Consider the following 27,424-nt stretch of genomic DNA (forward strand, 5'->3'; position numbering starts at 1 on the left):
GGGTCTTTGTGCGGTTAAGTATCAGAGTAATTGTGGCTTCATAGTAAGAATTGGGTAGAGTACCTTCTGTTTCTATTTTGTGGAATAGTTTGAGGAGTATTGGAATTAGGTCTTCTTTGAAGGTCTGCTAGAACTCTGCACTAAAGCCCTGTCACCTGAATCTTTTATCCTCCTTCATCCTAACTAGGCTTCCAATTTTATGAGGTGTCCTCCAATACATTTCTGGTAAATGTTTTGTGACTATTTGACTCCTGAGAAAAGGTCCGAATATACATTCACACACAACCAACACTGACGGGCACAGAACCCTCTATTTTATAGTTCCTATGTTGGGAGTGGTAGTACACATCTTCAGGCTCAGAACTCAGAAGGCAGAGACAGGTGATCTCTGTGGTTTGAGGACTGCCTGGTCTATGTGGCAAGTTCCAGGCAGCCAGGGCTGGATTCTGAGCACAATACCTGAGATAATGTCCAATACTGACCTGACCCATGAAAGCTCAAAACTACATGGGTATGCCCCAACTAGACACTGTCTATTCAAGAGCATATAGATGAGTGAAGATACAAAGACCCCACCCTGACAGAATGTGCCAAGAAGTTGAACATGGTCCCAGGGGGCTCTAACCGGAAGCAGTTGAGTCTATAAAAGGTCACAAACTCGGTGATGGTTACCTGTGTCAGCAGCTGATCAGATGTCAACTGGTTGATCCAACGTGTGTATCGCTCTGTAGAGTCTGGGGGATCTCTCCTCACTTGGCATCCTATGATCTGTGGAAAACAACAAATATATTTTAAGGCTTTGTAAATATGTATGAAATCCATGGATTGGGGGCTGATTTAGGCAAAAAATCCCTGGCATCAAGGGCAAGAGAGAGCAGGATGCCAGGTACACATGAGGTCTATGGCTGTTACTCGGCTGCTATGCCTCCATATCACGTTCCCTCTAGAAGTGTAAGGCAATGTTTGCTCTTTCTACCTTAAGTGGCTGAGGCCATGGTCACAGCAATGGAAAACTAACACACTTGGTGATGGTATGCTTGGGTTGAAGTTTAGGCTTCACACAAGGAACAGGAAACAGCAGTTGGGTTGAAATTCTTGCATCACTGGTAGACAAAGGTCAATGAAATTCTGCTTAGGGGCTCTCACCATACTCATACTGTGTAACAAGAGTAGGTGAGACTTTACCCAGAAATGAAGTTCCTGCTTTGCTAGATGGGCTAAGTCGTTCCACTACTATACCTAGGAGTAAAGCTTTCAGATTACTAGGCAGAGAAGGTTTGGTGATACTGTTCTTTGGATGCAGTTCCTGCCTTACAAAAAGCCTGAAGGTCAGTGAGGCTCTATGTAAAGATGAAGCTCTAGTATCCCAGGGTAGAAAAAGACTAGTAAGACTCTACTTAAGGGTGACTTCTCACCTCACAAGTAGATAAAAGTCAGTGAGACCATTTATCTAGGGGTGATGCTTCCACCTCACATGATAAATGAGGGTTAGTAAGACTATAGCTGTAGGGAAGCTCTGTCTCACTCATTAAGAGTTCAAGGATGTGGAACTGAAAGGGTGGGAAGTGACAGGACAGCTGCTGTCTCTAAAACCCCTTCCTGAACTGTGACACAATGAGTAATTGTACTCTGTAGAGAGAGACTCTAGGAGCAGAGATTGGTGGCTCCTCAACTCTTCTACACTTAGAGCTTGTAACTCATGTTCTTGTCTATTTCTCCAGCTGAGCTTGATTTTGGGGGCCCACAGGACACTCCTGACACTGACCACAGACACCCACAATTCTGTGTACAAGGATTCTGAAAACAACTATTAGAGATCTAGTGTTTATGTGTTTGGGAGCCGCTCACCACCATGTTTGTTTGGAGCAGGCCACACACGTGGAACATTATTACTTTCCTGCCTTTACCTTTGCTATCCTTGAAGCTGTGCTAATGACCACTCCTTTCTCCTACAGCTTTGCTCATGAATCTGGTGGGAAGACCCCTGTGGACATTGAAGGATCCTGTAGAACCAACATGAGGTTTCCTACAGTAACTTCTCAGTTCCAGAACTGATTTAGGCTGCAAAGGTTCAGGAGACAGATGACAGGAATAAAACAATAAAATCACATTTAGAGCTGCTAATAATGCCCAAAGCATAAAAATCCAACAATTCTGCAGTGATTCAATGGAATGCATTATAGCAATTGCCATCAGAGGTCTTCCCTTCCCACGTGGTTTTCTTGTAAATGGCTTAGAAGTAACAACAGGGTAGGAACATACTGCCAACATTCATTTCATTCCTTCTGAACAAACTAAACATAATAATCAACATAGCCACCAACCAGCAACTGCAGATTGGGACTTCGTAAGCCATGATTTTAACCCCAGAATCATAGTAACTGCTTCTTCTCAGGCTAATTTTGTGTTACATTGCCAATTGGTCCTGACATGCTGAGTCAGGAAGAGAAAAAGAAAGGACAGGGGCACTCCACCCGACTCTAAGGCTGGGAGGAAAATACAGCACAAGGTTCTCTACCGAAGACTGGACAGAGTATCTAAGATTTCAATGAGGTTGAGCAAGATAAGTCATAATCTAGAATCTTGAGCAGTATAAAAATGCAAATCAAGGTTGATTTCACTGTTAGAAAAAATGAGTTTTATGTTTTAAATTTCTGAACATCTCTAAATATCAGAGTTCATTTCAATGAATCACACACACACACACACACACACACACACACACACACACACACCTCTGCAAAGTTAAGTTTGTTAATGTAGCCAATCTGTTTAGTTTCAGTTTGGGTGGAAATTAAAATATCTGAACAGAATATGACTCTTAAATGTCAATACTTGTTAAGAAAATTCTTTACAAGTTTCCAGTGTATATAATACTAAAATAAACTGGGGACTCTCATTTCTGGTAAACACACAGCATCTTTCATGAAAACATGGGCACCAGCTTCAGGTACCTGTTTTCAGCCGGGGCAGGGACCAGCTTTGCCTTGATTACAGTAGGGCATGACTGTTGGGACAGGCAGAGCAACAGAGGACCACAGCCCACAGAGTCAGAGGCACCAAGCAATCTCAATTCAGAGCAGGATACTTCTCATGCTGTGCTTATCTTTTATTGTCCAACTTTATAAACATTACTTCACTGTCAGCCACTGGGAGGGGACTTTGGAAACCCCAGGGTTTATTTATTCCCTTTATACACAGCAGAAAAATCTACCTGCGGGAACTTATTCCTGACAAAGAGACCACACCAGAAAGCAGTCAGTTCCCCCTATGATGAGGAGACCTGCCAACATCTCTGGAGGCTGAGGCAGAAAACCCTGAACTGCTGGGTGAGATCCAGTGATTACAATCCTGGGACACTGTTATGAGGTACAGATGGAGTTCTCATAAACTCTGTGACAGCACATGTTGTCAGACACTGTTGGCCTTCTGACATCTTTCCCAATTAGAAAAGGGGATGAAATGGAATAGTCCATGCTTTTGAACTTAAATATATTTTTTTTTCCTAGAGTCTGTAGTTACTAAAAACATATATTTACACAAATTTGTGGTTCCCTGGTTCTATTTACAGATCTTCATTTTCCAAAACATACCTCACAAAAGCCTGGCAGACACCCTAGGACCCTGAGTCCTCTGGAACCTTTTGTAATCACAGTGATAGTATCTATGGATCCCCTCTGCTCCTGAGAGGACAATGTACATTCTGTCTGTATTTCCATCTATTCTCTCACAACTGCCTGCATGGTCAGAGTGGCTTGTGTCCCTGCCCTAAAACTCTATACTAGAAGTGGTTCTCCTATGTTAAAGCTGAGCATCTCTACCCTATATGCAAAGAGAAGTGGCTAAAGGGGCCAGGAGTAGGATAAAGGGTAGGTTGGGTAGGATGGGCTTGGAAAGACAGGGAGGGACAGGCAGTCTGAGTGATAGGGACTGATCTGGGCACATATCCTACTGCAACAACCCCCAGCCCTGAGAGTCACAGAGCTGCCACAGGGATGGAGAGGGACTATCCCATGCCTAGAAACCTTTCAAGGGCAGTCAGGCATTTCCTCTTGTCTTACAGGTATATTCCATAGCACCTGTGCCGTGCATGTTTATACATCAGCAATTCCAGCGCAGAATACATAAGCCTTCAGCCTCTGACTTGAAACAGGATAGGGAACACCCCATTCCAGGAGAGGCGGACCTGAGGGCTGTGTCTATACACACCAGTGCCAGGGAGTCGTCCTCAGAATCAAATGGAAGAGAAGGAGAGAAATAAGTAAAAGGTGCCAAGTTTGTAAAAGAGACTAGAATGTGAGCTACACTTGGGGTTCGCAGAACAGTGCCTGTTAGAGGATAACCATTTGTCCTGATCACAGGAGGTTTAACTGAATGCCTAAAAGCATCCTTCAGGGAGGTGGCTTTATGATGAGCGTTTTTTTCCTTTCAATAATTTGCTCATCAGAACCAGAGTAGTCTAACTTGATCTCACATGGAGTCAATTGCCCTGGTAAGAAGCAGCAACCTGTCCTGATGAATGGCTACACGGGAAAAGGGTATCACAGCATCATAAAGCAAGCAAGAAGGGAGGAGGGAGGGAGGGAGGGAGGGAGGGAGGGAGAGAGACCTTTCTATCAGTTTCAAAGTGACAGATGCTTTCCAAAATGATGAATGTAACAGGACAGAAAGGCAGGGGCACAGAAAGAGAGAGGAGCCCTTCACCTAGGAAGGAGATTGCTTGAAGTCGTTCTCCAACCGAGAGTCAAGAATTCCAGTATAACTGTTAAAATTCAGCTGTAAAGGTTGACTACATAGGGACAATTTGCTTTTTTACCGAAATATTTCAAATAAGAGTGATAGCATGCTTAAGGCCTAAGCATGTATGACTGGGCTGCATTTGGCCTGCTCCTTTTCCAGATGTAAAACATCAAGTTTTTTGAAAATCTCTCGCGTGTAAACTTTGCTTACAGTAAAAACATGTCTTAAAGCCCTGTAACCTAATAGAGTAAAGCAAGCTTCAACTCTTCTGACCTATGGTTTTCCTTATTGGCCTTTAATCCTATCCAATAAGCCTCAGAAAGTATTCTCCAATCTCGTTTACAAAAAGAAACAAAGAAAGGAAAGAAACAATGTAACCTTAGAAGCCATCAATGTTCTATGTATAGCTATTGATAAGACCCTTGAGTGACTCTCTTAAGAGATCTATGTCCATATCTGGGGAATAGTATCTTTTCCTAAATACTTGTCTATTGGTGCCCTGCTTAAATCTATGTTTGAAATCGTCTTCATAAACTCCAATTCTACTCCATAGTAACTTATCCAGAAATTCTATTATTTGGTGAAGTTAAGAGTTCTAATCTCACTTAGTGAAGTTCTCTCAGAAGAACACCTCAGGCAGCAAGGCGAAGTTGTATTTCCAGTTCCTACTCCTGTTGCCATTAACCAGAAGCATGTTCCTCTCCAAAGGGAGCCATTCTTAAGGGCTCACAACACGGCGGTTACAAATCTCCCCCTGATTTGACTAGTTGACTGTAAACAGATTCTTTCTAATCCCAAAGAATATCTCTATTTTTAAAAATTACTGGTGCCAATGGTGATGGCCTACGGCTTTAATCCTAGTATTCTGGAGGCAGAGGCAGGCAGATCTCTGTGAGTGTGAACCCAGCCTGATCTACAGATCAAGTTGTAGGACAGCTAAGGCTACACAGAGAACCCTGCCTCAAAAAATGTCACAAACAACAACAACAAAACAACAAAACAACCCAAACTGGCATTTCATTAAAGGGGGTGACAACACAGGACAGGTGTACTCACACTCGTTGGGTGCTGAACAGCAGCTTCATATTGCATCCTTACTCTCTGGGGCATCATAACATCATCCTGTATAAAGAACACATTTTAAATACATGTGAAGTGGCTCCAGCACAGTTAGAACAGGCACATAGTCTAAGAACACAACAGCAAACAAGGTGAGCAGTCAGCTCAGATACCCATAAACCAGGACCCTCTTTAGTCATCAAAGGAAAGCAATTATGTGATTGATGAGAAAAATGCAAATTCTGTCAGTCCATGTGTAGTTCAGATGAAGAACAAGGGGACCCTCATGTGCCTGTGTGAAGTTTTATAGTTGTTCTCAAAGGTGTTTTGGCATCATCCAGTAAAGCTGGAGGTACAGACTCCCTAAGACTTAGGGATTTTACCATCTGTGTAGAAAAGGTCCTCTACCCAAGTGAGCTTTGAACCACACTTTCCAGACATGGAACATCCAAGTCGGTAAGTATCAGATGGAAAAACAAACTACATACAGTACTTCTCTCAAAGTGAACGCCATCACAACTACTCAGATCAGCAAATTCAGAACAGAAGAACAGACGCAGGATCCCGTCACATACTTAAATTCAAACCCCAGGAAAATCTACCACATTACTTAATAAATTATTATTAATAAATTATATTATTATTACTTAATAAACCCTAAGAAAATTTACCACATTATTTAGTAAATGCACACATAATGAAAACAATATAGAAAAGTGAGGACAGTGTGGCCCTAAAAGCCCAAACTGAGGTCACTGTGAGCAGGAAGTTTCTGGAAGCAGCATCATGGCAGATTTTTGATGTGTTGACAACAGGCAGCTCCTTATATATGTTCCACAACATATGGTTTTGTGAATTTATCTGTAGCAATGTTTCATTTCCTAGTAAAATAAGGTATTTTCAGTGGATGAATAATCGACAAAGATTTAAGTATTTAAAGGGGTGTGGGAGTAGGTGACAAGGGAAATACTTCTAAGTTAAGGGGCCACCTGCCACTTTGGACTCCTTGTGCTCATAGATAAACAGATAAGTAAAGGAGTTGTGTTGTATGCCTAGAATACTGGTGAAAACCGATGGCTGCTCCACAAGGGAACCAGGAAGAATGGAGTGCAGGAGATTTCTTAGATTCTCTCAGTAGTGCCAGGATTTGCAATTAAAGCCAGTAAGAAACTACAAAAAACACCATCTAGGTATATGATGAATGGCTTAGACCTTTTCCAGAATAAATGTGTGAGTCACCTTCCAGATAAAGAGCCAACTCCACTGAGGTGAAGATTCATAATAAAGAATTATGAAATGGAGGCAGAATGAAGTACAGAAGTGCCACTGCCAACACTTCTCACCTCTGATTCTGACTACCTTCTGCTCACAGGGACCTCAGTTTGGGCTTTTAGGGCCACACTGTTCTCACTTTTCTTTATTGTTTTCACTATGTGTGCATTTATTAAATAATGTGGTAAATTTTCCTAGGGTTTGAATTTAAGTATGCGACGGGATCCTACATCTGTTCTTCTGTCCTGGGTTTGCTGATCTGAGCAGCTGTGACTGCATTCACCACTGAGTGGACTTTGGGAGTAGTTATAATAGCTATGATCATGTGACCAATTATAGAAATGAGGGTATCAAAGTTAAAATTCATTTCCACTTCAACCTGTTTAACATATTAGGTAAACACCTTTGTTTTCTTCCCTCTCTTATTCCCCTCATGACAGTTTTGGGACACCAGAAGACTCAACATCACTTGAGGACTATGACTCTTTGGGGAAGAGACTGCCTATGTTCAGTTATAAGCAGCATGGTTGCATGGTATATCACCTATATGTACCTAACTCTGGCTGGACCCAAACAAGTGCTGCTGAAGGAGGTGTGTGTATGCATGTCAGGTTGACAAAGGGTGGACATGTGATAATTAATTTTATGAGTTAACTTGACTGGCCTAAAGGCAGCCCAGAAAAATGGCCTGACACTTCTATTTGTAAAGGTGGATCTGGGAGAGATTAGCATTTTTATCAGTGGACTGGTAATGCCAACACCACCACCACCACCTCCGCCACCTCTGCCACCGCCGCCTCCTCCTCCTCCTCCTCCTCCTCCTCTTCCTCCACCACTACCACCCTTACCACCCTCTACCCCCAGCCTTACTGTTCAACCTCTCTGGGCTCTGACTAATAATACACATAGAATGAAACAAGACTCCAATTTTACAGTTCAGGAATCTATGCAAAAAAAGCCAAAATGCTCCATATTGGTCTCAAGAGCCTGAGGAACCACTTCTGCTGTTGAGCAACTACAATAAGTGCAAAGAGAGAACAAAAAGAGTTAATACACTTATTGACCAGACTAAGGGAGATGTGGTGAACAGACATTCAATCCAAAGAGTGAACAGAGAAGCAAGTACTGACCCTTTCAGAGCATGATAACTAATAATGCAAACAAGCCCATAAATAAGGCCACCAGAAAGAGAAGAAAGCAGCTGAGACTGGAGAAAGAAAGTCTTTCTTTGTAAATGAGAGTAAGGGAGAACTTTGATAACAAGCCAGGAAGTGTTACTGCACCTCTGAGAAGGTAATCCCTTTCCCTTTCATGGAAGCAAAATTGACCCACTGACTGGGCTCTCTCTGTGGGCAGGCTCACTGTGATGGGTTAACCAGAGTCAGCTGACATTTGCGATGCAAAATAGAGGAGCTAACAGACTAAATGCAAGATGCTGTCTGCATCAACCATGAAAGCAGAGTACATTCACCTCAGGGCTCGTGCCAAGGAATATTACCTGGAGCTTTCTTTTCACAGTGAGAAATAGATTTGAAACATTATCACTGGCATTTCTGGAATGCATGAAATTACCACAGGGGCTGAAACTCCACGATTATGAACAGGGACTCATCACTGAGGAATGATGGGGCAGCCTGAGAAAAGGAACCGGAAACATCACAGAAAGAGCATGGAGGGCCTGGAGAGAAATAGTCAGGGGACTTCCTGCTGTTCTAAAAACTGGAGTTCAGGTCCCAGCATCAACACATCAAACAGATTACAGCCACCTGTTACTCCAGCTCCTTAGGAAACCAACATGCTCTTCTGGCGTGCTTGGGCAACACAAAAGTGTATGTATACACACACACACACACACACACACACACACTATTTTAAAATTAGCCAAGAAATCTGGGGAGAATAAATGATAGACAGGCACCCAGTGAAATCTAAGAAGGTACCCTTGAAAATGACAGCTGCAGAGAGGCCTTGGGGGAACATTAACAAATGAAAATGTTAAAGACCATAGCAAAACGTGCCTGCCACAGAGAACACAGACACCTTGATCTGTGTCTTCCTGTGTTTGGTTTTTGGATGAGATGTGGGAACTTAGGCCTAACCCCTGTGAATGGAACTATGAAGGATAAGTGTATAAACCCAGTCACTTCCTGAGCCTGTTCTGAAAAGCAGTGTCCAGTGCTTCTCATACGCTAAAGGGCTTCTTAACCCACAAAACTCTGATATGTGTGTTTTCCCCTTATCATCATCAATGCTGTCAAGCCCTGACCATGGAGCTGTAGACAGTAAGTCGAGTCTACCTGACACCTGGTCCCCCTCCTCATGTGGTTGAGTCTCTGCAAAGGTCTCGTTGGCTGAGCTCCAACACCTGTGGTTCCGTCCTTGAGGATGTCACTCTTGTGACAAATGGAAGCCACAGAATATCATCATACCACACAGACAACTATCACATGCCACTGGATGGCACAGTAAATCACTGACCATCTACTGCTATTCGGTGGCCAAGCAGAATGTACTGGGCCGGTGAATATTTCCCAAACCTCTCCTTTGTGTCACCTCCCTTCCTCTCAAACTATGCACATTCCCCAAACTCCCATATAGCAAGAGCACATAAACCCTGAATCTCGTTAGACTGGAGGTGATACACGTGTGCTATGGTTTCCCCCTTTCACTATAATCAATCATCAACTTGTGGTCCTACTTCATCTCTCTCAGTTTGCTCCTAAGAACCCTGAAGGGGATGACGGAGCTCTGTCTTTAGCTTTGTTATCTCTGAAGACCTCTGCTAGGACTTCCCATCCAATGCAATCCTCATACTGTCTGGAGTAGCATGGATCCTGGCTATGGCCTCATACTCTTCAAGAACACATGCCCAATTCAGATGCCATATTACTTGGCTACCAATGGGGAGTTTCTGAGTAATCTGATAGGTGCACAGGACTCAAGGAAAAACAAACTATTTTCAGTTGATTGGAAGGGATACAGTAAAGAACACAGGTGAACAGCCAGATAAGGCAGATACAGTGAGGCCCAAGGGACTCAGTATAGGGCTTTCTGTTCCCATGGGATACACCCTGGGACTTTCACATGTCTACATCAAAAACATTCTGAGATCCTCTGTTTATAGGGATTTACAGAGGCTTCACCAGGCAGGTGTGATTTATTGGTCCAATTTCCAGCCCTGGCATCTGGAGCTGAAAGCTATACACTTCTCCTCTCGGTCTGGTTGTTGGTAATCAGCCTCATCCTTAGCAGCAGCCCCTCAAATCGCCTCTGACATTTTCATGGCACTCTATCTTAAAATGAAAGTATCTCCCTACTACCCATGTGCCAAAGATTCCCAGTTTAGTATGGCAAGGAAGTAGTGGAAGCTTGAAGTGATAGGATCTTGTCTTAATGGAGGGAGGGTTGCTTACTGTGATCCACTTTAAGACCACAGTATGACTTCTATAACTTCCATTTTAAAACAAGGTAAGCCCACCTAAATTATAGACAGTCTCACAAGAAATGTAGTTCCCTCCCAAGAGCAGCTATAAGAGATAGAAATGAGCTACAAGCCTTGGGCCCCAGTTCTGCCTCCCTCTCCCATGTGTCTCATGATCTTCCAAAGCCAGCTATACACGATCTCTGCATGAACAGCTTGTTGTTTCCAGCTTAGGAGAATAGCTAGCGCCTGAAGGTGGAGCCAGAACTTAGGTTAAGCAGAGCAGAGCAGCAGCCCACAGTCGGCCTCTTCTGCCAGATTCCTGCACTGGGCCAAAAACTAACATCCCTCAGCTGCTTCCTAGAGCTGAGTGGGTTCTACAGAGCTAATACCAAAGCTGTTTGATAAATCACCTCACATGAAAACGGATAGGTCAAATGCAAACATCACACACGGAATGTGACAGGCACACTTCCTCATCCAGCTGGCCACATCTGTCTTCAGTAAGTTACTGACAAATGTGCTACTGAAATTCAGTAAATACAACATTATGCAGAACTCTGACTTGAAAATATCAGACCTCCCAAGGCAACACTGTGGGGTCAGTGCTCCTCTTGTCCCTACCACGGGAGGGAGGCTTCATCTCCTGATCTATGCATTCTCCCACCTCCGTGTACCTGGAATCATGAACTGGAAACAAAACTGTAACAGCTGCATAGGCCAATGGCTAACATTCCCATGGGTCCTGGTGTGCATGTTTCTAAGAAGCTAGGAGTCCAATCTATGAAGTAATTTAGGTACGTAAAAGCTGTATTGTCTAAGACAGACTCTGTTTGCTTTGCTTTATTCTATGAGAACTTTTAAGGACAGCACAGTTTGTACAGAGTCTGTTCATCCATCACAACCAAGTGTCCTACTCCTAAGCATCCCCGTAAAAGTGACCGTTTTCTGACGGCCTGTCAGTGGTCTTTGCCAGTACTCAGCCAGTACACAGTAACTGGTTTCTCATTTCTGTCATAATAAACAACCTGAGGTGAATCTGCATACAAATCTTTCCCTGAGACACTAAGAGGTGAAAACTAGGAGTCAAGGCCACAGCATTAGGCACACTCACGCTGTCAACGTGGTGCTGAGTCACACTGTCTGAAATACGACCTCCATTGAAAACCCTTAGATGAGGCCAGGTGTGGTGGTGTGCACCTTTAATCCCAGCACTCAGGGGTTAGGAGCAGGTGGATCTCTTTAAGTTTGAAACCAGCCTGGTCTACAAATAGTGTATCAGAACAGCCAGGGCTACACAGAGAGAACCCCATCTTGAAAAAAAAAATAGTAAGAAAATACTTAACTTGCTTTGTGGAAGTATTTTGCTAATTTAATTTGTTTGGTCACAAATTCAAATTTTGATATAAGTTTGATTGATTTGAATTTCTGTATAAGTCTATCTGCCACATGCCCGTCCTTCCTTAGCTTTACCTATGAATCTACTTCAAAGTTTGCTCTAGCTGTCATGACCTGGTCCATTTCCATTTCTTAATCCCTTAAGTATCATATTTGCTAGCGTTTTGCTTATTTATATATCCCCTGTGGTCCTCTTTTACATTTTATATGATGTTATTTTTGTTAATTAGATGCTAGCAACAACCTATTAAACTTGACTTTTGAGGTTCATCCCAACATATTTTAAAATTTATTTTTAAGAACCCTACTAAAATTCCCAATCATTATTTGGAAAATATATACAAGGCCACTATAAACAAAACAGAGAGCTACTTACTGAATCCAAAAAGCAAAGGTAAGACCCTGTGCTCTGTGCGACTGCTTGGTTTTTAGAATATCCAACTGTTAGAAAAAGAAAAAACAGTTCTTTTAGAAATTAGTTTTCAGCAGCATGAAGCTCAGTGTACTTTACACCCCTAGAAGGCCAAGGTCATTCCACACAACCACCCAAAGTTTAGGTACAATTTTGAAGGAATAAAAGGAAGGTGAATAGAAAGCAACGTCCATGTTCAGAGATGATATTAGAGATTGCCAAGGACAAGGCATCTGGAACTATATTAAAATAAAGAGGAGAGTGCAAAAGTCTGCCCAAGTGGGAGCAGTACAAAGCATACTTGTATATGACTGGTCGGTAAATGTTCAATCTGAATACTTCATGGAAGGCTAGATGACCAAAGTGAGGTAGGTGACTGACAATGTCTGCCACATCGGGGCGTGTGCACACCCAACCCAGGCCAAGCATTCATTGCTCAGCACAGACCCAAGAGAACTTTTAGTCATGATTAGTCATCGTAAAAGTCCAGAGCTGGGGCAGCTTAAGTTGAAGGAAAAACAAAACGAAAACAAACAAAATAGCTTACTTGACAGTGAACCAGCCCAGGGTTTTACACAGCAAAGAAGGCGACCCTTACTGGAGGATGGAGCACGGGGATCAGACCCAAAGAAGCAGACTGCATGCAGGGGACACAGAACTCAAGCAAAGAGCTGGGAAAGTGGTCGTCGTCGTCCTGGATGAAGAATCCAGCCTGGCCTTGGCTTCAGGGACTGGGATTCCTTATCCCCAGGGGACATACTAAAGTATTTTACAAAAATCATTTCCTTCAAAGATACTACAAGCAAGTTGTAAACAAAACAAAACAAAAAAACAACCAAACAAACAAATGCTCCCATAGTGGCAACTCAATGAGTGGTGCTGAGAAAGCACAAGAACTTAAAAGTCAAAAATTACCACAAAGAGGATTCCAGAGAGAACTGTGTAAAAGCAACAGTGCAAGCAGAACCCTGGGTGCAGACCAGTTTAGGATGGAGAGCAAGCCACTTTCGCAGGAGCTGACTGCTGGGCTAAGAGGGCTGAGCTTCGCCCTATGGTCAGGAGAGTCACAGAGGTTTGGATATTTGGGGCACTGTGCAAAAGGTGGCATGAGCTCAGCGGGGTGCCAAAGGCAGATCCATTCAAAGGGCATTCAGACCAGAAGAGGGCGCTAGTGCGGCTTTAAGGAAGGTGAACTCTTCCTGGAAAAAGAGATGACCAGCACCTGAATCACATCACCAGATGGTTACAGTCTTGATGCCACTGAGAAAAATCACACAAAGCAGAATAGATGTGTACAGAGTTGAAACAATAAATCTCTTTGGTATTTGAAGTTGAGACAGGCTTAGGAAAGTTGTCAGTCCTGAGGGAACACCAGCCAAATGTTCGAACACATACACATACACACACACACACACACACACACACACACACACACACACACACGGGGGGGTGGTGGAGACAGAGACACCAGGGGCAGGAGGAGTAATACTATGACTGGAAACAGAAAAGCAAGACACAAGACAATGGGAAGCTGCCCTATTTGCTCATGCTCCTAAGATCCACCCCAAACCTACATACTTCTGCCAGGTTCATAAGAAGTAGCAGTTTAATTTCCAGCACTAATCTATAGAACTTGGCCAGTCCAACCAGTTAACAATGGCCCAGATTTTGAAAAACCAGAAGCATAAACAAAAGCTAAGGAGGAGATGACCAAGAAAGGTAATGTGATCGTCCTACCCTGAGTCAGATTTGCAACCCCCAGGAAACCCCAGGGCCATCCCTGCAGAGCAAGGCAAGCATGAGAATAAACACCTCCTCAGAATCAACAACAAAAACAACAAGTCCTTCTTCACAAGCACGCTAAAATTAACAGAATTCTGTTACAAAAGTTACTTATGGAAAGTCAGATTTTAAGAGAGAGACTGAATCCATGAATCTGTAATGAAGGGGGTCCTAGCCCACTGAGGATGCTGGAAGTTTCTCACAATGAATCTTGTGTTTGGCAAAGACAAGGGATTTGCTCTAATATTACTGCCTTGAAGAAAGTCAATGTTTGTGTGGGGGCTCCATGTTTGTGGAAGCCAGTCCTTTTGTGAGGGTAGTCGGTTGCTATGGTTCCAACAGGAAAAACCTAGCTCCATGGAGATACTAACATTCCTCACTCCTGGAGAGGAGCAAGTAGGCTGTGGTTCACTCTGTCTTTGCAAAAAGCCACATGGCAAAATGTATTTCTGTTGTTATATGGTTAGTTTTTAAAAGTGAGTCTTAACCCACTACAAATAACCCAGCATTTCTAAAAACAAAATGCTTGAATTTATGTTATCCAATGACGAAGGTAACAAGTCCTACTTAATATATTACAGGAAAACATGTCTTTCCAAAGAACCAGCTAAACTCCAATGTGCCTTACAGGATTGCCATGAATTTCATTCACTTCCCACAGACAATGAGGTGATGTCATCTCCCGGCACTCCACCTGGGGTCCTTAGTTTTACACTGTCCTTGTCAAAGACAGAATGCATTTGGTCATGATATGACTCAGTGACAAGCAATTCAGGTTTTATGAAAGATGAAATCTGTCTTTAAAGCAGAGACAATAAACATCGGTTAGCAAAATGCCCTTTCTATTCAGTGACAGAAGCTGCAAAATCCCTCTTAACTAAAGAATATCAAAGAACATTTAGTTTCAAATTCCTGTTTCAGGATTGAAACTACACTGTGTAGAAACTCATGTAGTTTTGTATTTTAACGTAAAGACAATGAAACTGGGAAATAGTTTCCAGAAAATATTTACATTTTCCAGATGCACAAGATGAAGACAAGTCGGGAGAAGGTTGCCATTCCTGGGTCGCACTCCTCAGATGCTGCTGTCTTCTTTTCTGAGGCAGGTCTCTCATGAGCCTGGATCTCCCTAAGCAGGCCTGGCTGGCCATCCCAAGGGTTTGGCCTTTCTCCAAATATGCTACCACACCCAGCCTTTTGGACACACATTCTGGGAATTAAATTTGGGTCTTCATGTTCAGAAGGAAAACACTTCACTGACAGAGCCATGTCTTTAGCTGTAGAGAGCAGTTTTATTTAAATTGTGCATTAAACACTGTGTTGTTCTGCTTCCTCAAACAGCACTCCCAAGGCAACGATTCTTAGGGTTCATCTTGACAGACCAGGTTCAGCTACGTCTTACCAGCCCAATAGTGCTGACTTCAGCTTCCAACATCTACCCTGTACTTCACCCACAGCAACAAACACAAGATAAACTAAACATTAGCAAGAGACCACAGAGGGCTGTGTAACATCAGCACAGCAAACTTTCAGATTAGGAGTGGGTGAAGCATAAGCTACTTTGAGAAAGCAGACAAGGGCTGGAGAGATGGCTCAGTGGTTAAGAGCACCGAGTGCTCTTCCAGAGGTCCTGAGTTCAATTCCAGCAACCACATGGTGGCTTACAACCATCTGTAGTATCTGAAGAGAGCATCAGTGTACCCATAGACATAAAATAAATAAATCTTGAGAGAGAGAGAGACAGAGAGACAGAGAAAGAAAGCAGACAAACTATGTCCAAGGTTTTTAAGACACTGAGACTCAGTATTCCATGTTACCTAGATTGGTGTCTGGATATTGGGGGATGATGAAAGACCAAAGATGAAATGAGAACTGTGTAAGCTCATGGGTGATACACTCTTTTAACAATCATCAAGTAAAGCAAACATGGTAGCTCAGGCCTATAATAACAGGAGGCTGAGGCAGGAGGATTACCAAGGCTGCCAGCCTAGGCTATACAATGAGATAGCGATGAAGAAAGAGGGGAGGGCGGGTGGGCAGGAAGGATCACTAAGCAACAAGGGGGTGGCAGGATGGATGAATCACTAAGTGAGGAGAAAGGGGGCAGAGCAGTAGGGAGTGGAGCAGGAGAAGGGGTGGAGCAGGAGAAAGGGGATGGAGCAGGATAACCAAGTGACCTGAGGACCACAGGTCCTCTACCATCCATGCTCCTTAAAACAGCCATCCAGCAACATTAGCAGCAAAGATGAACAGCAGGAAGGGAGGGTGGCTGTGTAGCAGCAGGTCTACTACACACCAAGGCTTGCCTCTTCCTGAGAGCCATCAAATCATGCCAGGCACACTCATCTCCTCCCTCCACCTCTCACCCACACAACTCTACTCCAAGATCTCACAGGAAGCAGTTAAGAGCCCAGGCTTGGGGAATTAGCAGCAGCAGCAGCAGCAGCAGCTGTCACAATGCGTGCTGCTGCCTGCTGCCCTTGAAATACACTGGAACTATGCAGACTGGACACCGTTAAAAATGGGAACAGGGTGTCTGTGCTGGCTTGACACTCAACTTAAGCTAGAGTGATCTGAGGAATGGGAACCTCAACTGAGAAAATGCCTGTCAGGTTTGCCTGTGGGGCATTTTCTTGGCAGATGACTAATATAGCCCAGCCCACTGTAGGTGACACCAAGCCTGGTCAGGTGGTAGTGGGGTATAAGGAAGTTGGTACTGGGGTATATAAGAAGGCAAACCAAGTGAGCCAGGAAGTACAGGCAGATAAGCAGTGGTTCTCCATGGTCTCTGCTTCTATTTCTGCCTCTAGGTCCTGCTTTGAGTTCCGGCCCTGACTCCCTTAATGATGGACTAGACACTGTAAGGTGAAGTAAACCCTATCCTACCCAGGGCACTTTTGTTAGTGGTGTTTATCACTGCAATGGAAACCTAAGACAGTATGCTATGTTAGGGCAGTGGCTTTCAACCCTAAATTCACCTCAGAACCCCTGGGATACTTCCACCACTTCCAGTGCTGAAACAGTGCTGCAGACAGGTTCTGTCATAGGCAGGGCTTAGGTGCCCAGGGTTTTAAAGTATCACCGATGGCTTCAAACGCAGTCAATTCTGGAAACAAGTAACCAACTTACCAGCTCTACCCAGCTGGCTGAGATGGCTTAGTGAGTATAAGCACCTGCCACCAATGTGAGGATCTGAACCCACATGGCAGAAAGAGAGCATCAACCTACACGTGTGTGACCTCACACTCACACCCACTCACACTGGAAATTAAACAAGTATTAAAAAATTAAACTTCTTTTTATTAAAAAGAACTCCTAGCCAAAGAGGACCCATCTGTCACTAAGAATGACCTGACCTACCCCCTGTTCTAATCTTAAGTACTGTATGAGGAGCACTCTTTTCTTATTACAGTGAGAAGAAAGACTATGAGGCAAATCATTTAATCATTTAAAGGGAAAGAGAAACAAAAACCTTGACCCAACATCAAAAATTTCAAAACTGAAGTATTAACTATCTTTTAAGGTATCTTTCAAAGAAAATACCTTTAAAATAGCAAGAATCATCATGATACACTAGAAGGTAATGAGGTGACCCTGTACAATTAGGAGAAAAATTATTTTGTCTCTAGAATTCTTTGCCCAGACAAACTAAGTAGGACTTTTAAGGTCACTGCAGATAAGTAGGAATCTTAAATACTTTACCATCTATATCCCAGGCACAAAGATCATTTTTAAGTAGTAGCTCCAGAAAACTGAAGAGATAAAGTAAGAAAAAAAAAACACATTTTCAATGGGAAATAAAGAGAAAACAAGATGTGATGAGAAACCAGAGTGTTACCACGGAGAGGAGATAGTTCAAGCATCTATGAGGTTATAACACTCAGGAAATCCAGCTCCGGGATACCGCTGCTCCCCTGCATCAGCACCTAATACACTCTGCTTTGGGTCTCATGCTTACATTACTTCTACGGTCTACCTGCTGGAATCCACTTACTGGCAAAGCAAGCAGCAAAAGAAGTCCTAGAAGAACAGACCCTCAACAAGCTTCAACAATGTAACTACATTATAGTAACAAAAACTCCAGAAGAAAGAACACATTTTCACTAATCAAAGCATACATTTATTTGTAAAAAAGTTGTTGGTTTTTCTTGTTTTTTTTTTTTTGTTTTGTTTTGTTTTTTTGTTTTAGGCCTTCATCACTAGGAAGAACGGCAGTGTGGTCGGACACGTGAAGGTGTAGCAAGGCTCTCTCACGTTCCAGACCCTAACTGGCTACCGAGTGGTCACTTGCTTCCTTCTACCAAGTCAGGGCCATTTAGGACTCTGCCATCATGAATGTCACTTCACATCATTGTAACTGCACGCTTTTTCTACCCATCCTCTTTGTACCCAGAAATAACGACTCTTAGATTTAATATTTATTAATAAATGCTTAGGCCAATAGTTTTGCCTCTGTTCCCAACTATCTCATGTATCAATAACCCATTTGTTCTATTCTAAGTGTCCCACATGGTTAGTCACCTCTCCTTAGGTTTACATGACTGTCTCTTCCAGAGTTTAAGGCAAATCCCGTGCCTGACTCTTTCCCAGAATTCCCCTCTCTCCCCCTGCCAGATGTCCCACCTTCTAGTCCTGCCTCAGGTCATTGGCCATAGGCTTTTTTATTGATAGGTGATGCTTCCATACAGCATATAGAAGATTCTCTCTACACATTATCCTTCTAGACTTCTCATCTCATGCCAAGCAAAAACACAAAAGTAAAAAACTAGAAAAATAAAGAGTATAATATCTAATCAGGATTAAACCATCTACATAGAAAGTCCAAAATAATGTGTGAAAATCTAACTAAAGGTAGATAATAAACAATAAAGCTGGTTAATCCCTCCCCAGGATCCTGAACTATGTAAACTGGGTAACTAGATGGCAGTTGAGTCAGGAACCTGACTACACTTTCAGGGAACTCAGTTCCCACCTATATAAAACAGGAGGGGCCATTCCTTCTCATTTCCATGAGTGTCTGAAAAAGGGAAATGAACTGCATGGAAGGAGAAGAGAAGAGGAAATGGGGGAGAGAGAGAGAGGTGAGAAGGAAGGGAGGGGAAGATGGTGAAGAAAGTGCTTCAAGATGAATGAGTGGACACCACCCTCATGGGAAGAATTGGAGTCAACAAAGGTAGAAGGGAAGTCACAGAGCCATCTGCCAACATTCACACTGTCAGAAAAAGATGTAGAATCTGAAAGGATCCACTGCCAGGAGACAAGCACTACAAGACATGTTTCTAGAAGTCCTTCAGGCAGAAGGACAACAGTAAGATGGACATCTCTATCTACAGAAAGCAAAGGGTGACCCTGGAAAAAGATGCACAAGGAGATATGAGCAATGTCTTCTCTTTCTTCATATTCCTTTCATAAATCCGTAAACTAAATTAGAGAGCACCCTGAGGATTCATAACCACGGAAGGAAAAGTCTGACAGTGTTGGGTAGCAATAGCAGCAGAGCCCAGCACGCTATAGGTCCTGACTCTGGTGTATGCACTCAAAGGGAGGTGGCCAATAAGTTAAAGGCACGAACTCTAAGTCCTAGGCTGACCACTAAAACAGCAGAGCAAGGAGTAAGAGTCACAAAGGAGACAAAGGACGCTCTACAACCTAAAGTTGTGCTTCACGTGACAGCACGAAGTGTTCTGCTCCTCAGAAAAGCTGCTGAGAAGTACTTACAAAACACCATTTATGGTCTCTAGAAATGACTAGTCCAAAGTATACAGCAAATGCAGATACAATTATCCGAGAAAATCTCCCCAGACTCCGTGAGTACAGTGGATGTCTATAGTGTAGACCAGACTCGGCTACTCCTCCTTCCCTCCCAGCTCTGCAAAGCTGAAGCCACAGGCAGCAGCGACACAAGGTTGTTTCTCCTTCCCTCCCAGATGCAAAAGGATACTGTTATGCCATAATCCTTTCTTTCTTGTTCTTCCCCAAGATCACATATTAATATCAACATTACAATATAAACATTCCAAATTCTTAAAATCCTAGTCTTTAAAATACCCAGTCTCTTTTTAAAACTCGGTCCCTTACTACAAGAGGGGGAAACCAGGGCACAGTCAAAATCTGAATAAAGCCAAACCAAACTCATGCCCTCACCTCAGTTCATAGGGCAGGCATCCCATGGGGAGAGACAGGCTGAGCTGACATCAGGATCACTGTCTAGCCAGCCACAGCCCTCAGCTCCTTTAACAAGTTTGGGTAGACAGAAGCTTCTATTTTTTCGTCTGCAGCACAGGGCTATGACTGAGTGGAGTATACGGCTATCTTGGTCAATGTTTTATTGCTGTGGAGAGACACCATGACGACAGCAACTCTTATACAAGGAAGCACTTAAATGGGGCTTGCTTACAGTTCCAGAGGTTTAAGCCGTTATCAGTATTGCAAGAAACATGTCAGCACATAGGCAGACATGGTAGCTGAGATCCATTGGGATACAAAGGAAGCAGGAAGAGAGGGCACTGGTCTGGCTTAAGCTTTTGAAACCCCAAAGCCCACCCCTAGTGACACACTTCCTCCAACAAGGCCACACCTCCTGATCCATCCCTCTCAAGGAGTGCCACTCCCTAATGACCAAGCATTCCAATAAATGAGCCTATGGGGCCCATTTCTATTCAAACCACAATGGCCAAAGAAATTTAGAATTAGCAGAGCACAGTCCACAAAAGTACAGACCTCACATGTAACAATATGGTAATACCCAGGCCTAGACCCTAGATACCCTAACAACAACAACAACAACAACAGCAAACCTGCAGAGGTGATGGGGTCAAGGGCCTGACAGATTTACCACTGAAAACATTGACCTCAGGAAATGTTTCTTCAAAGGGACCTAAAATTTACTGGATTAGTTTCTGCAGCAATTTATGCCCCACCATGTCACTGAAAACAAAAAACAAAACACAAACAAAACAAAACAACAATAACAACTACCACCCAAAACAATCACAGCAGTTACTGGAGCTGAAGGTATGGAAAGAGAAAGACATCCACAGTCCAGCCAAGACTACTGTCACCCCAGGTAACTTGCCCCAGAGGAGCATGACAAAGCAATGTCAGCAGCAACCAGACCAGACACCTGCTGTCTGTACTGTCCTTACCCCGCAGAAAACAGAAGACATGAAAAGATACAGGAAAGCCCGCCCTACACTCAGGGCAAAGGGCAGATAGCAGAAACTTCCGGTAAGGATGGTCAGACATCAGGTTCAAAGCTGAGAGTCAGAACAATCATTACAAATACATTAAATGCAAGGAAAGTCATGATTACAGATAAACCTGCAACAATGTCATATTTTTCTACACAGCATTCACAAAATTACAGACGTGAGAATAAAGAATCAAGTAAAATTCCTAAAGCCGCCGAATATAAAAACAGAAGTAGATTTTTAGTAATAGACTCAAGATTACATTGACACTGGAAAAATTGGGAAACTTGAAAATAGACGCATAAAGATTTTGCTACTTGAAGAAGGGAGAAAAAGAAGGAAAGAAAAGCAAAGAATATGGAACACTACTGAGCACACCACGTCTTCATGGTGTAAGCTGCAAGCGGCGGAAAGAAATAAGCAGAAAAATTAACAGAAGACATAACGCCTGAAAGCTCCCCAGATATATTCAAGCCAACAATAATCAACTTTAGAAAGTCAAACAAACTCCAACTAGGAAAACAAAGGAATCACAACATTTTTTAAAAATGCCAAAAGATATGAATATGTCAAAACAGAGAACTCTCCATAACTTACAAGAAGGAAATGACTTGTCTCTTACAGGGCACACTAGTCAGAGTTCCAGGGAAAAGCAGAACAGACGAGTGACTACATACTAAAAGAGCATTTGCTGGGTTGACTTAAACAATATGTCTGGGTAGTCTATCCATGACTAACCGTAGCTAAAATACCTTCCTTGAGGAAGACCTAAACAACATCTGCTCCTTCTAAGGTCTCAACAACAAGCCGAGGTATGATTTCGCTCACCTGGGGAACTGACTAGATCATTAAATTTACTTACAGAGACGTGGGTGAGGGGTTATGGGCAGGATTCGGCCATATTGGAAGGTCTGCAGGATGACAGCTTCCCTGGGGCTGCACAGATGGAGGCCTTCCCCCAGACTTCCCACACTATATCCTCTAACCTTCTCCCAAGATACCACGTACTCAGGACAAAACTGCAGACAAGTTGTCGGGAAGGGTAGCTGGATGATCCTTCCCAACCTCTCCTCCTGTGAGGGAAGGTAGGCAGGCAACAGGCTCAGCTGTGATGATTGTGAGCAGGCTCTGTAAAACTGACTGTGACAATAGTTTGGCTCAGTCAGTGCTTCAGTACAACACTGTCTCACACTGGAGAGGCTGAGAACCCTGCAGTCCATGAAGCTGGGTACCTCATTAGTCCAATCCAGTGATAAAGGCCTGAGGATTCCTAGAGAGTGAGTCTCCAGTCCACACTAGAATCTCTGAGAAGCTGGGTTTTGATATTAGACAAGGATGGCAGTAGCAGCTTCAATAGCAACAGGTAGGTGAACCTGCCAGTGAGCATTAAGGATACAGGCACCTGAAGATGCTACCCACATATAGGGTAGCACTTCAAATAACCTGATTAAGAAAATCGCTCACAGGACTGTTCTTTTCTGTTACTGTGATAAAAGACTCTGACCAAAAGCATCTTAAAGGAGAAACGGCTTTATTTGAGTTCTACGTCCAGGTCACAGTCCATCACTATGGAAGTCAGTGCAGAATTCAAGCAGGCGCTTAAAGCTTAAACCTCCGAGGGGCACAACCTGCTGGCTCACTCCCTGGCTTATGTTCTAGTTTCCTTCTACAGCCCAGGACCGGTTGCCCAGGGAATAGGACCATTCACAGTGAGCTGAGCCCTCCTCCAGCAATTAACCACTAAGGAGATCCCTCATGGACAAATCCTTTAGATCAAACTGATCTGGGGAATTCTTCAATTGAGAATCCCTTTGAGGTGACTCTAGGCAGTGTCAAGTTGACAGTGAAAGCTAACTAAGACAGAAAGAAGCCTCAATGTAGCTAACAGCTGGCTTGCTGTCAGAAACGAAGAGGCCAGAAGCACGCGGCACAGAAACAAGACTGTCACCCAAGATTCTCATTCTAAAAAGTGAAAGAGAAATGAAGACGTTCTCAGATAAACTGAAGTTGAGAAAATCTGTTGATAGCAAATCAGTCTTAGAAAAATCCTAAAGTTCTTAAGGCTGAAAAAATTGGCAAACTCTCAATCCACTCAAAAGCCACAGCACCGGCTGGGTATGGTGGCGCACGCCTTTAATCCCAGCACTTGGGAGGCAGAGGCAGGCGGATTTCTGAGTTCAAGGCCAGCCTGGTCTACAAAGTGAGTTCCAGGACAGCCAGGGCTATACAGAGAAACCCTGTCTTGAAAAAAAAAAAAGAAAGAAAAAAGAAAAGCCACAGCACCAGTAAGGGCTGAACAGGTAATTATGCAAGATAATGTGAATAGATAGCTTTTCTCCTTTCTTCTACTAACTGACTTAGATAGCAATTCTGTAAGGTGCCAAGCAGGGAGGGAGGTGCCTCACATGTAGGTTTGTGCCCCTCAGAACCCACGTAAGAAGCCAAATGAAGAACCTGGCTAGGTATACTCACTAGAGTGACATAACCTTTCATGGAAACCTCTGATGCACTGCTATAAAACCCAGGAAAGGCTGGGCAACCTGAAATCCAACTACTTCCTTAAGATCGCCTAACATTTAGGTGATCATCCAAAATCATCTGTCATTGTGGGACAGAAAATGTGGGTTCCTACAGACATGCACGTTGTTCCCAGGGAAGGCTGTGGTGCTCTTGGCCAAGAACAGTGCGATGCCCAAAGTCATCCCAAGGGCATCTGGAAAACAAGTCAGCTCTTGAGAAACAGTTGCTTCATTGTTGGAGAAAATTGGGCTTTGTGTTAAATAAGAAAAAAGACCTCAATGAAATGGAAGACACTGGGAACACCGCCCCTGTAGAGTTATTGTGGTCCCAGAACACTGGTCTTGGGCCCACGAAAACCTCCTTCCTCCAGGCTTTAGGCCTTAACACTGAAATCTCTGGGGGATGCTACTGAAATGCTAAGTGATATGCAGTTGGGTTGATCAAACAGAAGGTGTTTAACAATGGCAGCATGTACAACCCGAGTGAATGATATCACATTAGAAACCGTATTGTTCCTTCTATGGGAAGGTATTTATGTGACGTTTGCCTCAGTGCTATGCAATGAGTACAAGCAGGTCCTGGCTTTGTCCGTGGAGACTGAAAAGACCTTCCTTCCTTCTGAAAAGGTCAATTCTTGACTGACCCAACTGCATATGTGGCTGCTATCCCTGTGGCTTCTGCCATCAACTTCTTGCTGTTGCTGGAGGCCTAGCCAAGCCTACTGCCAAGGAAGAGATAGAGGAGTCCAATGAAGATGAAGGATTTGGTCTCTGAACAATAACCCCAAAGCAACCAACTCAGCCAGCTTTTGAGAGTTTACTCCTCTTAAAAATAAAAAAATAAAAATAAAAGAAATAAAAAAGCTAGATACAACGGTGTGTATCTATAATCCCGGCGCCCCTATGACAGCGAAAGGAGAGTCACCCAGAAGCTTGCCTCCCGAGTGCTGGGATTAAAGACGTGTACCACCACGCCCGGTTCTCAAACAACTTTTATAATACTCATTTTTATTGCTATGATATTTTATAAATTTTAAAGAATATGATTAAAAACGATAGGTATGGCAGGTATTGAAGGGAGGAGGTCTCTGGGAGGAGTTGGGGTACAAGAGGGAAAGAAGAATGTGATGTAAGTCTATTTACTCAAAATAGGTTTTTAAACGTTAACAAATTCAGATAAATTGAAATTATGTATCTTTTCTCATCATAATGCAATAAAACTTAAATAAAAAAATTACTTATCTAGACAGCTTACATCTGTAATCTCAGATTTTGGAGAAACTGAGGCAAGAGAATCCCAAGGTCAAGGCCAGCCTGAGTTACACAGTAAGACATTGTCTCAAAACAAATAATAATAAACTAAAAAATGACTCCTCTGTGGGAAGCCAGGTAATTCGCCATTACAAGATGGCGCCGACTTCCTGCATGCTTTCTTGATAAACAAGCAATGTGCACATGTGCATTCAGGTGTCCGCTGAGTCACTGCTCGCCCTGGAGCATGTTAATGAGGTTCTGATGGCATATCCAATCAGGAGGCTCCACGCCTATCCTAAGCATATATAAGCAGCACCAGTTTTCCAGCCACAGCTGGTCTTTCGCCACAGCAATCAAGGTCTCCCAATAAACATGTGCAGAAGAATCCTGTTGTGTGGCGTCTTCCTTGCTGGCGAGGCGGGTGTCCACACTCCTCTATGAGTTACACAGTAAGACACTGTCTCAAAACAAATAATAATAAACTAAAAAATGACTCCTCTAAATGTTGTAAGAGATCCAAAGGCACACAGTGAGCTGAAAGACAGCGTGTAAAAAAAATCCCATGCACACTAATCACAAAGAAACCTGGGTAGCTGTGCAAATACCAGATAAAACCAACTTTATTCCTAAATGATTCTAAGAAATGAGTAAACAAATAAAATCCAACATCATTATACTGATAAAAGGATCCATGAACCAAAAAGACAAAAATTATGGCCAGAGAGCCCCTGAGAAAATGGAGTAACAAAGTAACCAATGCAGCTAGATGAGAGAAAAGGAGAGACTCAAACCACTGAATTGTATCACTACCAGCCTTGCCACTGTGTGTCAGGGGCCTGAGAGAAGCCAAGAAACTCCTGACATGCAAACCAAAACCGGACTCAGGAACAAAGTGAAGAAATAAGCCCAGGATCCCACGGCTTCACCTGTGAATTCTACTAAGAATTAACACTAGTCCTTCTTAAATGTTTCCAAAAATTAGAATACGTTCCCCCTCCCTAACCTGTCCCAGAGGCCAGAACTCCTGACATCAAAGCCACCAAAAAACAGTGCAAAAACCAAAACCAACATCCCTTATGAACACACATGCAAAAATCATTAATAAAAGCCACGTGCAGTGGCTCACACCTTTAATCCCAGAAATTGGGAGGCTGAGGTTTGTTAAATTCTAAGCCAGCCTGATCCTCCCAGTGAAAAGTTGTTTAAAAAACACATCTTTAAAAACAGATGGGGAAATAGCTGTTAGCAAAGTGCTTCCATACAACCATGAGAAACTGTTTGTATCTCTGCTACCCACATAAAAAGCAGAGCATGGTGCTATGTTCGATAATCTTAGCCCTGGGGAATCAGAAAGAGCATCAGTCAACTAATCTTGCCTCATCAGCGAACACCAGGTTTAGTAAGAGACTGTTGTAGTCAGGGTTTCTATTCCTACACAAAACATCAACGACCAAGAAGCAAGATGGCGAGGAAAGGGTTTATTCAGCTTACACTTCCACATTGCTGCTCATCACCAAAGGAAGTAAGGACAAGAACTCACACAGGACAGGAACTCACACAGGGCAGGAACTTGGAGGCAGGAGCTGATGCAGAGGCCATGGAGGGTGCTGCTTACTGGCTTGCTCCCCCTGGCTTCCTCAGCTTGCTTTCTTATAGAACCCAGGACCAACAGCCCAGGGATGACTCCACCCACAATGGGCCCTCCCACCCTTGATCACTAATTGAGAAAATGCCTTACAGCTGCATCTCTCTCATGGAGCCATTTCCCCAGGGAAGGCTCCTTTCTCTGTGATAACTCCAGCTTGTGTCGAGCTGACGCACAAAACCAGCCAATACAGAGACCTTGTCTCAAGAAATAAGGTAAAGAATGATGATTGACCCACACACACATCCCAATCAGAAGGAAAACTATTTCTGCTAATACATGACACTATTTAAAAAAAAAACAAACCCTCTCTGTACAAATAAACAAACTAATCTAAGCTCTAAGATCTACAATATCAACAATAAGAAAAAATGAGCAGTCCAAGTAGGAAATTAAGAAAACAATTTATTTGGCTGAGAACATACATCAATGGTTGAGAGTTTGCTTGTATATGTAACAAAGATGAACAGAAAATAAAACAAAAAGCTACAACAGCCAAAAACATGGTACGAACATTGAGGATGGCCACACAGACCAATGGAGAACAGCCCAAAAGTGAACTCACACCTCTGTGGTAAACTGATGCCTGGCAAGAGTCTAAGGACAATTGTCTGGATAAAAATATCTCTTAAGAAAGCTGGGTTGTTTTTGCTTGTTTTTTGGTTTTGGTTTTTGTTTGTTTGTTGTTTTTTCGAGACAGGGTTTCTCTTTATAGCCCTGGCTGTCCTGGAA

The 27,424-nt window shown here is 43.2% G+C and overlaps 1 protein-coding gene across 3 annotated transcripts in view; it reads right to left on the reverse strand.

Moving 5' to 3' along the window:
* B3gntl1 (UDP-GlcNAc:betaGal beta-1,3-N-acetylglucosaminyltransferase like 1) overlaps positions 1-27,424 on the reverse strand; it is a 62,844-nt gene that overhangs the window by 30,789 nt on the left and 4,631 nt on the right. For all 3 annotated transcript variants that reach the window (XM_021211859.2, XM_029545739.1, XM_029545740.1), the window contains exons 4-6: positions 12,267-12,331; positions 5,797-5,862; positions 673-768 (exon numbers count right to left, since the gene is read on the reverse strand). In XM_021211859.2, the coding sequence (XP_021067518.1) occupies positions 673-768; positions 5,797-5,862; positions 12,267-12,331 (227 nt within the window). The remainder of the gene's footprint in view (positions 1-672; positions 769-5,796; positions 5,863-12,266; positions 12,332-27,424) is intronic.

The sequence above is a fragment of the Mus pahari genome, chromosome 14 (assembly GCF_900095145.1).
Source record: "Mus pahari chromosome 14, PAHARI_EIJ_v1.1, whole genome shotgun sequence".
Classification (NCBI taxonomy): Eukaryota; Metazoa; Chordata; class Mammalia; order Rodentia; family Muridae; genus Mus; species Mus pahari.